Source organism: Salvia hispanica, chromosome 2 (assembly GCF_023119035.1).
Source record: "Salvia hispanica cultivar TCC Black 2014 chromosome 2, UniMelb_Shisp_WGS_1.0, whole genome shotgun sequence".
NCBI lineage: Eukaryota > Viridiplantae > Streptophyta > Magnoliopsida > Lamiales > Lamiaceae > Salvia > Salvia hispanica.
The window spans coordinates 23940119-23953524 of NC_062966.1; the positions used below are offsets into that span (position 1 = coordinate 23940119).

The 13406-nt window shown below is 33.1% G+C and overlaps 1 protein-coding gene across 1 annotated transcript; it reads left to right on the plus strand.

Moving 5' to 3' along the window:
• The first annotated feature begins 6431 nt into the window (after window positions 1–6431).
• On the plus strand, window positions 6432–9979 carry LOC125204186 (probable disease resistance protein RF9). Its single transcript, XM_048102757.1, has 2 exons — window positions 6432–9425; window positions 9576–9979. Exon 1 carries the CDS (start codon window positions 6490–6492, stop codon window positions 9409–9411), a length of 2922 nt encoding a protein of 973 aa, XP_047958714.1. The 5' UTR covers window positions 6432–6489; the 3' UTR covers window positions 9412–9425; window positions 9576–9979.
• The last annotated feature ends 3427 nt before the right edge of the window (window positions 9980–13406 follow it).

Here is a 13406-nt window from a genome sequence, read left to right on the forward strand (position 1 = left end):
ACAAAATTTTGGGATAAATACAAAATGTTTCACCAATGTTTCAAATTAGTACAAAAAGTTTCAAATTAGTACAAAAAGTTTTAAGGTAGTATATACTTCCCCCGTTCCATAGTAATAGAGTAATTTTGCTACTTTGGTATGTTCCACATTAATAGGGTCATTTCTTTTTTTAGTAAAAGTCAACACATTTTTCCTTATAAACTTTACTCGCTCTTACTTTATTCTCTCTTCATCTCTCTACCTTTTTTATTTTCCACTTTATTCTCATTTAACTTAACTCACCTAACACAATTTTTCTTAATCTCTGTGCCAAAATAAACGCCTCCATTACTATGGAACGGAGGGAGTATCATACAAAAAGTTTGATTAGTGTTTCAAATTAGTACATTCGGTCAAATAACACTGACACTGTTAACTTTTTCTTATTTTTCATCATTATTTTGTATGCATTGTGTAATTACCCCTAAAATTTTCAGTAAAACATGCATTTTTACGACATTTGTATTGCATATTTTATACTCCCTCCGTTCCATAGTAATAGAGTCATTTTGTCATTTTGGTACATTCCATAGTAATAGAGTCATTTCCCTTTTTAGTAAAAGTCAACACATTTTTCCACACCTACTTTACTCTCTCTTACTTTTTTTCTCTTTTCATCTCTCTATCTTTTTCATTTTCCACTTTATTCTCTTTTTACTTAACTCACCTAATACAATTTTTCTTAATCTTCGTGCCGAAAAGAAACGCCTCCATTACTATTGGACGGTGGGAGTACCATTTTGAGTATCTTTGTCTGTGTCTAATTGCATAATTTCTCTCAAAGCCGACGCTAGTACATGAATAAATAAAAGAATTAATGTAAAAGTTCCGATTTTGAGAAACTCAATTTTTATATGAGTAGTGATTTAGAGACATAATGTCTCTAAGCCATAATACCCTTATGTCACTTTTCCATAATCTTATTTAAATATATACTAATATACCCTTATTTTAGATAAAAGGAAAATAACTACTATTTATTAATAAAGGAAAGCTAATCAAATTAACTATCTATAACTAATTATATGGTAAGTACTATTAATTAAGATTCACATTTTTTAGTCAAAATTTTAACCAATTCTCAACTATTTTCGCTACTTGATGAGTATTTATATATAATTATTTTATTATTAAATAATTCTTAAAATTCTAAACAACTAAATTTAATTTATAAAAATAGAAAGTAAATTATAATTATAATAGTCATTGTCATCTAATTATATTATTATCAAATAACTATAAAATTTGTAAGTTATAAAAAATACTTGATGTCTAATATTAAATAAATTAAAATGATATTAAATAGTAATATTTAAATTTTATGTTATATAAATGATTATATATATTTAGTGTTATCATTCAACAAAAAATAGTCATTCAAATCAAATTATTTTATTAGTCGTAAATAATCATTTAAACCATAAGTTATGGAAATAACTACATGTATTTGCACTCAATTTCCTTGTATTATCATTCAACGAAATAATAAATTTGCATTCAAATTTCTTAGTGTTATCATTTAAAAGCTAGTATTAAATTTTTAAGTTGTATAAATAGCTAATGTATATATCAAGATATATGTTACTACTGTTTTCCAAAATAAAGAAGAAGATTAGATTCCATAATTTTAGGAATTGTTTAAAATAAAAATAATTGATGAGACTTCTATTCAAGTTTTAATTCCTTTTAGTGTATCAACTACTAATTGATGTTAAAATTTAAGAATATAAACAATCACACGTTTTAAAAAATTTAAAAATAAGTGATTGATTGATTTAGTTGTGGAATTTAGGTAAAAAATTAATAATTTAAAGTAATTAAAAGTTTGGAATGCACAAGAATTAAAATTAAAATTATGAAAATTTTTAAATCAAAACCGTTAACTCAACTAATATTAGTACTATCATATATATCAAAATTTAGTTGTTTGCATGATATAGTGAACCGAGCGAAGATTTATAATATTTTATACTAGAAAAAAGAGAATATAACTCAAATAGTAAATATATGAGTTAAGAACATGTGATTATTTTCTTATAGATGTTCGATTATAGCATTCTAAATATTAAGAATCAAATAAATTAAATTTTGAACGTAAAGAATTAAAATCATATCCAAAAACTCAATTAGTATGATTATTATATACTATGTATCAAATTTTAATTTATTGCATAATATAGTAAATGATCTTATAACTCTAATAATTTATAAAGAAAAAGAGAAAACATTAACTCTATATTTTTAGAATATTAAATAGATGAATTAAGAATATGTGATTTTTTTTATTAAGTATGTGTTATTTTTATTGAAACGGTACAATTCAAAATAGTATACCCAAGTAGTATTAACATATGTAGTAGTGAATTGATTTAAGAACTCTAATGTTTTATTAAGAAAAACAGAAAATATAATTCACATGTCTTTAACATATTAAAGAGATGAGTTCAGAACGTGTAAACATTTTTTGATTAAGACTCGAATTTAATGTTCCAAATTTTAAGAATATAAAGAAAATAAAAAATTAATATTAATATTACTAATTTTTTTAAAAATCAAAATATTAAACTCAATTAGTATTAATACATTATATATCAAATTTTAATGCATGCCATGTTACCGTGAATTGAGCTAAAAGCTTTAATACTCCTTATAAAGAATCTTCTAAATAAAAAGGTTATAAAATTAAAATTTTCAATATTAAAAATTACAGTTTAATTATAAAATAATTATTTTTGGCCATAGTAAATCTAATTCTTTACTATTTATAAAATAAGATAACAAATTTTAATACTTTGTAGAGCTAATTATTTTATTAAATTATTTAAATTAAAATTTGTAAAAATTTATTTGATAAGAAATCTGTTATATGGTTCATTTTCTAATAAAATATAGTATTATTATTTCATAGGTAAATAAATCTACACTAAATATATAGATTCAATGAAATATAATATTTTATTATTTTAAATATGTGTCCTTAAATAAATGCAATAAGATATAAAAAAACTGCCATCATAAATATGAGGATTGCATGCTAATAAAATTGAAATCGCATAATTAGTGTCAATGTCCTTAAATAAGTATATTTAGTTAATACTTTAATATAAAGGGTAGAAAAGTAAATAAATATAACATGAATTTAAATAAAAATCTAAAATAATCTAAAATGATTATTTTAGCCTCAATATTGCATTATGGCTTGGAGACATTATGTTTCTAAAACATTTTCCTTTTTATATATACCTTAGTATTACTACAAGAAGCCCAACAGCCCAGGTTTATATGATGAGTATTAATTGTCATTAAATTATGAAGTCTCAGTCAATTCTAGTCTTCTCACCGCCTTTCAAATTTAAATGATCATTCTGATTAGTCTAGTTTTTCCCTAGCCAATTGAAGCTGAGCTCGAAGCTTGAAATGTTATCATGGACAAAATATCCGGTGATCAACGAATGCGTTCGAAGTCAAGAAAATAATAAATTTGGTAAAACCCCTCTTCACTATGCATTCTTTTAGAACCTCCGCAGTGTGGCCGTCCGCACCAGAGATTCCCTCCTAAAGAGCATCTTCAGTAGCAATAGGTCAGCCATAGGCTAGCCAGTACTCTCTCTCCCTGTCACATCATCAGCACTAAAATTCCACCTGCTACATCAACAGACCAGCCACAGGCTACCCACAATAAAAATAATTCAAAAACAACTACATTTACGGAATTAAATTTACGATAAATTACGCAATTAAATTTACGAGACATATACGGAAAAATTCATTCATTTCATTTTTAAAAAAGTACATTCATTTAAAAAAAAATCATAATAAAGAAAAAAACTATCGTCGTGCTGCCCGTGCATCGGCATCAGATCCTGACAATCTTGGGGGTAGGGCTTCGAAGGTACTGATCACGGAATATGTCAATCACGCCCTGACAGAAATACATCAGACATTCCAGGGCTGTCGACTCACCGATGTGGAGGTACTCATCCCACATGTCTGCCGCGCCTCCGTAGGCCAACTGCCTGATTGCCGCCGTGCACTTTTGAATAGGGGTGTGGCCGGGTCTGCCAGCCGCATGGTGCCTGAAGCGGGAATAAAGATATCGACGCTTCAAAGCGTCAACGATACGCATAAACAACTCCCTGTGCATTCTAAAACGCCGCCTGAACATGTTTGCGGGAAACCGCGGGTCCGGAGCGAAGTAGTTGTCATATAGCGGCTGATGTGCAGCTACGTGATCCCGATCAATCACTGCTCGTCGGTGGACAACGGGTGGAGGGAGAGGTACCGCCTGCTGTTCGACCCTTCGCATGTACCGCTCTATCTCGCGGTTCATGTAGACCTTCATAGCCTCGTTCATCCGCCGTTCGTACTCCTCGGCATCCCCACCACTACCACCACTGCTACCACCTGCGTTACTCATCGCTCGATATTGCTCTTGTACAGAAATTTAGAGAGAGAGAAAACTCGTTAAAACAAGTGGTGTAAATGAAAATGAAACTAAAATCGCGTATATATAGTTTTTCAAAAAAAATCAAAAAAAAAATGAAAAATGGGCGCTGGCCAATCAGCACGCCACAATGGCGGCCAGCGCATCGGCGTGCGCTCGCCGGTTTCTTCGCCGAAATGCGGCTGGCCGTTTCCAATAATTTGGCTAGCGACGCGAATCGGCTAGCCGGTGGCCTAGCCGCTATTGGAGATGCTCTACTATATTGATAAAATCTAGACCTAATTAAACTCAAAATAAGTAGTATATCCGTTGTCAGATTGTTGAATATTCTGCACATGGCAAAGTCAGTGGGTTAGGTAATAGACATAGTAGTAGTAATACCTAACACAAATATGGAAATCATTATTTTTTGCAAAATAAACAACTTTTCTGCTTTGTCTGAAGCTAACAACCATGACTCCATGATTGATACTTCCTTCGTCCCAGAAAGATTGTCTCATTTTTCTATTTTCGTCCGTCCCACAAAGTTTGTCTCATTTCACTTTTACCATTTTTGGTAGTGGACCTCATATTCCACCAACTCATTCCTACTCACATTTTATTATAAAACTAATACTCCATCTGTACCATTAGAAATGAAACGTTTTCCCTTTTAGTTTGTCCCATTAAAAATGAAACGTTTCTAAAAATGAAAACAATACTCTCTCTACTTTTTCTTCTCTCTTACTTTACTCTCTCTTCATTAACACACAAAACAATACTACCTAAAATCCTGTGCCGAAAAGCAAATGTTGCATATTTAATGGGACGGAGGGAGTACTTTAAAAGTAGGACTCACATCCCACCAACTTTTTCAACTCACTTTTCATTACATTTCTTAAAATCCGTGCCGGATCAAAATGAGACTATCTTAATGGGACGGAGGGAGTACTGCATAACAAACACAATTTAAAATTTTCAGTAACTATAATCTGCACAATTTTAATTTAATGATGATTAATTTCAATGAGTTAGCCGTGAAGTTGATGATATATACAGTTCGTTTAGAATTGAAATAAAAACAATTAAAAAAATGTAGACAAAACAATTAAACGTCAAAGTCAAAATTCGGCAAATTTTTTAACTTACAATAATTTCAAATTTAATTCCATAAAATTGCACTTACAATTCAATTCCGATTCCTTAATGGCAAGCATACCCCAACAATATTTTTCCATATAGTAGCACATTAAAAATATTTAGCCTAGTTTGATGGGTTATATTGGCAAAACTAGCACCAGTGAAAGTTATAAGTGAAGCAACACCCTCTTCCCGTGTCATGTTAATAGAGTTTGTATTCCCATTTAAAGTCATTGGATTCTTCTTTCAGTTGGCCCAACATCGCTAAGGGGAATGGGACATTTGCAATGCGTCCCCCCCATTACATGGCTATACATATGTGTTGTGGTGGCTGATGCAAATAAACAGAAAAACGTATGAAAATGACTAAACTGGTAATAAATAATTCAAACTTATTGAGAGAACTTCGGAGTATAAAAACTCAATATCAAATTATTATTCAAAGTCTATCTTTTAAGATCAACAATGAAACTTTTATATAGGCAAAGAGAAATCTTAAACTTATAGAAAGAAAATAACTAAAAAGATAATAAGCAAAAATAGCTATAGGGAAAATAAGCAAAAAGAAAAACTTAATTTGTAGAAAGAAAAACAATTAATATTTTTCCATCTACTAATTTTACTAACCGAGAAATAAATAAAACTCAAAATATATTTTTCTTAGCCTCCAAGTCTTGTCTTCTACTGCATAAGGTGCCCTTAGCTTGATAATTATTTGTTCACCTTGATATTATACTCTTGTTCCTCAATTCCTTTTAGATTATCCCATTAAAAATTAAATGTTTATTAAAATGAAAACAATATCATCTCTACTTTTACCTCTCTTCGTTAACTAGGAAAACAATAAACAAATATTTCTTATTTATTGGTATTCTTCAAAAAAAAAAATGTCACTCAATATTACAAATGTGAAACAAACTCCCCTCACATTGCAGGTCAAGATTGAGAGAAAACCGACCGAAAAAGGTAACTACTCAGCAATGGCGGAAGCAGCGGTGAGTTTCTTAATTGAAAATTTGAAGTATGTTATTGTAAGCTATGCAGAGAAGCTGACCAAAGGAGATGAAGTAGTGAGGTGGATTGAGTACGAATTTGAGACGCTTATACCTCATTTGGAAAGGTTTGAAGCTATAGCCATAAGCGATGAGTTGCCTGGAAAAATTAGAGATATAATCCGCAGAGCGGAAGACCTGGCTGGGACACACACAAAATTGAAGATACGGATGGGTGCCGCCACCTTCAACAAGGCAATCTATCAGGTCAACCTCTTCACAACCTCCATCAAGCTGCATGGCGTCAAAGAAGAGATCTCCGATTGCAGAAGAAAGTTGTTAGACAAGTTTGAAAAGTTGCGTGATGACGAAGAAAACTCCGATTGCAGAAGTGAGTTGTTAGAAAAGTCTGAAAAATTACAATTGCGTGATCCTCCACCTCCAGTGGAAACGCAAACCGTCCCTTCTTACTTGAGGCGTCATGCATTCTATCTTCTTCTATTTCCTCCAAACCAACAAGTTCCTGCTAGGAGATTGATTGTCTTGTGGGTTGCTGAAGGCCTTGTTCATCCCAACAAACACGATGACAAATCCGCTGAGCAAATCGCCCGAGGTTATCTCAACGAGCTAATGAATGTAGGCCTGGTCGAAGAAAAGCGCAGGGGAAAATTGACGTGCTCAATCGATCCCAAGAGAAGGGATAAGCTAATGGAGGAAGCTCATAAAGACGGGTTTCTCGAGGCCAAGGAGGGTGACGACGTACATCGCCTGGTAGATCATAATGGCGCCTCCGATGGCCGTAAAGCCTTTGTTAAAATACAACGGAAATCCACTTCTTCTATGTCAATAAAGAATTACCGGTATGCCATCTCCTTCTTGTCATTCAATACTCAAGAAGGGAGCAAACCGGGAGAGGACATAGGCGATTTCCTCCAGAAATGCATCTCCGCTGGCTGCTTTCTCTCGCTGCGCGTGCTCGATCTCGAGTGCGTATTCCGGCCAAAGCTTCCGGAAACTCTTGGCAGACTCATAGCCATGAAGTATCTTGGGCTGAGGTGGACTTACCTCGAACAACTCCCAAATTCCGTTGAAAAATTGTTCAACCTCCAAGTGCTGGATGTCAAGCACACCTACATAAGTGTTCTACCAAGATCCATATGGCGTATGCAGTTTCTGACGCATTTGTATCTCAGCGAGGCTTACCGCACCAGGTTCCCTCACCCGCCCTCAAAGGTCACTCTCACCGCCCTTGAGACGCTTTGGGGCGCCTTCGTAGACGAGGAAACCCCTATCCAAGGAGCGTTAGATACTCTATTCAACATCCGCAAACTGGGACTGTCTTGCAGGTCTACAACATCCAAACAATCAGAAGCTGGCGTGAAGATGTTAGAACAATTGAAGGCTATCAACAAATGGATCTCGAACCTCGAGTTTCTTGAGTCTCTAAGGCTCAAATCACGGGATGAGGATAACATAGCTGTGGATCTGCATTTAACTTCCTTGAAGGAGAATCGCAGACTTTCCATGGTTTATCTGCTAGGGAAATTGGAAAGCATCCTCCTCTGCAGACTCCCTGCTAGTCTCACAAATGTCACGTTGTCGGGATCCGACCTACAATTGGACCCGCTGGAGTTTCTGGGGAGGCTTCCAAATCTCACAATTCTTCGTCTCTTAGGTCATTCCGTGCAGTCGAGTCAGATGTATTGCTCCAAGAGATCTTTCCCTCGGCTTAAACTTCTTTGGATTTGGAAGCTGGAGAAGCTCAAGGATTTCCATGTAGAGGAAGGATCACTGCCCTGTTTGGAAGAACTGGAGATCAGAGAGTGTCAAAACTTGGAAGCTCTTCCTAGTCAACTGGGGTCAAGTCAGATGTATTGCTCCAACAGAGCTTTCCCTCAGCTTAAAATTCTTCGGATTTCGAAGCTGCAGAAACTCAAAAATTTCGGATTACTGCCCTGGTTAGAAGAACTGGAGATCAGAGAGTGCCAAAACTTGGAAGCTCTTCCTAGTCCAAAGAGGTCGAGTCAGATGTATTGCTCCGAGAGACCTTTCCCTTACCTCAAAGTTCTTCGGATTATGAAGCTGGAGAAACTCAAGGATCTCCATGTAGAGGATGGATCACTGCCCTGTTTGGAAGAACTGGAGATCAGAGACTGTCCAAACATCGAAGCTCTTCCTGGTCCACAGAGGTCGAGTCAGATGTATTGCTCCGAGAGTGCTTTCTCTCACCTCAAAGTTCTTCGGATTATGGAGCTGGAGAAACTCAGGGATTTACATGTAGATGATGGATCACTGCCCTGTTTGGAAGAACTGGAGATCAGAGACTGTCCAAACATCGAAGCTCTTTCTGGTCCACTGGGGTCGAGTCAGATGTACTTTTCCAAGAGAGCTTTGCGTTACCTTAAAGCTCTTCGGATTTCGAAGCTGGAGAAACTCAAGGATTTCCATGTAGAGAATGGATCACTGCCCTGTTTGGAAGAACTGGAGATCAGAGACTGTCCAAACTTGGAAGCTCTTCTCGGTCCACTTGGGTCGAGTCAGATGTATTGCTCCGAGGGAGCTTTGCGTTACCTTAAAGTTCTTCGGATTTCAAAGCTAGAGAAACTAAAGAATTTCCTAGTAGAGGAAGGAGCACTGCCTTATTTGAAAGAACTAGAGATCAGAGACTGTCAAAACATGGAAGCTCTTCCTCGTCCACTGCTACATATCCGGAAACTCAAGATCAAACTTACGAATATGCCACAGAAGATCGGGAAGGAAGCAAGGAGCCTAAATCCGAATGTTAATATAATCGAGCAGAAACTCGCACTTGAATAAGATTATTTTCTCAGGTATGCACCAATTTGCATCTTTACGATTACGCTGCATCCTTCATTAATTTCAATTTTGACATTTTTAGATGATCTAATCGTTCAATACTCAATCTTATTTTCTGTGTTTATGTGATTATTTCATATTGAAGTTATTAGCCCGTCATGCAGGATTCATGGGAAGGAGACGATTGTGGATTCAAATACGATAAAAGGCTACGATTCTTCATTGTGGCATTCAATCAAACATGTTCGAATGATTTCGCTTGTTTTTTTCTTCTTCCCTTTTTTTCTCTTGTTTAATTTGTTTGCTAGTTGTGAACTACTATTGAATAATCATGCTGACACGACCTCAACACAAAGATGAGGAAGAACCATGTACGACGTCTGAACAGCCGAGCTCGAGCTCAAGCCCGGTGACCAAGCCCAGGCGGTCGCCGCCTCTTCGCGCCCCAAACAGAAGATGTCTTGATACAAAGATTATAGGAGTAGTTCCAAGTAATAAGTATTTCTGTATTTAATCTTTTATTTTGTATCTTTTTGAACAAAGTATGTTAGATTGAAATTTATTTAAACCTTCTCGGATTTTCTTTCTTGATTCTTTCCCGGATCGTATCAAGAGAGTCGAATCAAGCATGGTCCGGGGTCTATAAATAATAGAACCCCTTAGAGGTCGATTATTGACAAATAAATAATTTTATTATCTCATTCATATAGCTCTGAACCATATCACCTCAACTAGAGCAACTTTGTCATCATACTAGTTTCAATTTCAATCATTGTGGAACAACTGAAAAAAATTACTAAAAGTTATATGATTTTATATCTCGGTTTCAAAATTTATTGGATTGCCCATAAATCAATAAAAGGTTAGTATGATATAAATGGCAATTATCCCTAAAACTAATGCCCTTTCGTCCCACTTAAAGCGGAACTTTTTCTTTTTGGCATTAGCTTTTATGTTTTATAGTTTATAAGTGAAGAAAAATCATACTAATAAATTAGAAGAAAGTTGTGTTTTCATTTTAATAAGAAACATGTAAATTTAAATTATATGTCTGGAAAAGAAAAATAAACGAGTTACTTGAAATGAGAAAGAAGAAATAATCTATAAAAGTGGAACACACACTTCAGTTACATTTTTTATCCAATATACTTCATATGTAAAACCCGCGTTTAAGTAAAATGAGACTTTATTAGACCATGGACGCAGGAATTATAATCGAACTATTTTGGAGATGATAATTAAATATGCTAAATATATGCATATGTTTAGTTCAACAATACAGGCTGGCATTGGATCCAACAAGGTTCAACAATAAAATTTGAACCAACCAATAATTGAACTTTCTCACATAATACAAAACAATCCGTAAGCAATTATTGGTTTGGTTCAAATTTCATTGTCAAACGCTCGAAGTCAAATTAAAGTAGTTATTTTAAATATAAAATATGTAATGCGTCAGTTAATTAATAATAATGAACATTTGCATTATTTTAAACTTAACAACCTAGAGTCCTTACTGTTTGCAGTTTTATGCGATAAATAAACTCAAAAGGATCTACACATTATTTTCCTTTCACATGGTTCCTAACAAACACAATACATCAATTTTCAGTAAGTTTATTTTATGTTAACATTTTAACGAAATTAGTTTTTGCATAATTTTTTATTTTTCAAGAAACTGCCCTTTCGGAATACAATTTAATTTATTCGAACACTAAAATCTGTTATAAAGTAAGTTGAGTGATAACTTCATATGTGATCAAAGTTAATTAAGTTTAATTAGCGTACGTGTAATAAATCTTCAATTAATTAAGATTCACTAATCGAACAATATGAAATTTGATTATAATTTATTATCTGGTTTAGATTGTGGCCGTCTGCACCAAAGATTCCCTCTTAAATCGGACTTCCACTTGGGTCTACTCTGATACCTTATAGAAATGGATGACTCGTCATCTTAAAAGACCACTCAATACGCCCTAAGTCGAAATGAACATCAAACTTCAGCATGTGCAACAAAGACATGGACAAATAAATCCATACTACGTCAAGTTATCAAGAGTTACAATTGATCTTGTTTAATATTCAGAACATGTTTGCATTATACGTACATGACAAAGTCAGCGGCTTAGGTACATTAATATAATATGAACTAACGTGAATATATTAATCATTTTGCAATTATAGATTCTGCAACTTGTGAATCCAGAAATGGTCTTTTGTTCTGTTTATGTCAAAATTTAACAACCATGATTAGTTTTATGCATTTCTTATTATACAACACTCTTTCATTTTTTATCCGTCCCACAAGAATATGCACATTTTAATTTTGAAAACTATTATATCTAATAAAGTGAATTTCATTCTCCACTATAACAATTAATATTTTAATTACTTTTTCTCTCTATCTCTTTCTTACTTTACTTATTTTATTTCAAAATTTGTATCGAAACCAAAATGCATATTCTTATGGAACGATGGAAGTATACGGTAAATGGCTGGGATCTAGTGGGTCGTTTTCTGTTCACATCAATCGTGACAAAAAAAACTATTTTAAAATTTTCTGTAAACTATAATTTGCACAATTTGGATTTAGCGGTGATTAATGTCAATGAGTTAGCTGTCATGTTTAGAGTCGGTTGTTTTCTATTTACATCGATAATAACAAAAAACAATTTAAAATTTTCTGTAAATTAAACTATACTTTGCTAAATTTGGATTTATCGATGATTAATATCAATGAATTAGCTGTTGTCATGTTGATGATAGAGAGCGTTTAGATTGGATGAGAATATAATATTCGTATGCGGTGACAGACAAATAAAAGGAGTTAATTTATATACTTGGTTAAATTTTACTGAATCTTGTTACAATTACGAGGCAAATTATGTATAATCAATTGAAATTTTATCTGAAAATAGTTAAGGCACACAACAATTCCATTTTTTCAATTTTCCATCCAAGCTCCATTTCTTGTTAGTAACATGGGCCTATATTTTCAATATATCTTTTGGGCCCTTATTGGGCCAAAAGATTAAAAAACAATAGGCTAGTAACATTCAATAAAATTACAAATACATTGCTGATTTCATGAAAATTTTGACTATATTAATTTAATTAGTTTAGTTAAGCAGTTGTTATCACTAGTGATTTATTTAAGTATTTTAAATTGTATAGTGTTTGAGGCCTGCTTAACCGGTTCTCTGGTTCTCGGGTACCCGGTACCGGAATCGGAACCGGCCGGGTAATTGAGGAACCGGGAACCGGAAAAACCGGTTCCGGTTCCGGTTCCGGTTCTTATGCTTTCGAAAATTCCGATTCCGGTTCTACCCGGAACCGACCGGTTCTTACCCGGAACCGAATAAATATATATCAATTTTAGAGATTATAAAATTTAAATATAAATTAAAATATTAAACTAAGGATATTTCATTTGTTTTATTATTCTTAAAATATTTTTGATTATCCTATTAGCAAAAGTGATTACTGCCTTTGCAAAACGAAAGTACTATTACTTTTTGTGATCAATCTTCAATCTTTCGCACCATTTGTTGATTCGCTCCTATTATGATAACTCAAAAATAATTGATTTTTTTAAAAAATAACTCATAATTAATTAAGATTTTTTTATTAAAATAATCAAGTTTAAAGTGAATGATTAAATGTATTAATATATCGATTTTTTTCTAAAATCAAAATAGAGTAATTAAGATTTTGGTCTTTTGAATATTATTGCCTTATTAGAATATTGGTTGTATACTCGTATTTTGTTGTGCATAGATTTTAATTTTTAGTGTTAGATTTTTTAGTAATTTATGATTAAATTATTGTTTTAGGTATTTAAATATTGGTTGATGCATATTGTTATCTTGTTGATTTGCAATTTTTTATGTTTATTTGAACTTTTAGGTATTAACTATTTTAGGTATTTATTGAATTATAGTTTTTAGGTATTGGAATATTGGATGATGAATATTGTTATTTTATTGATTTGT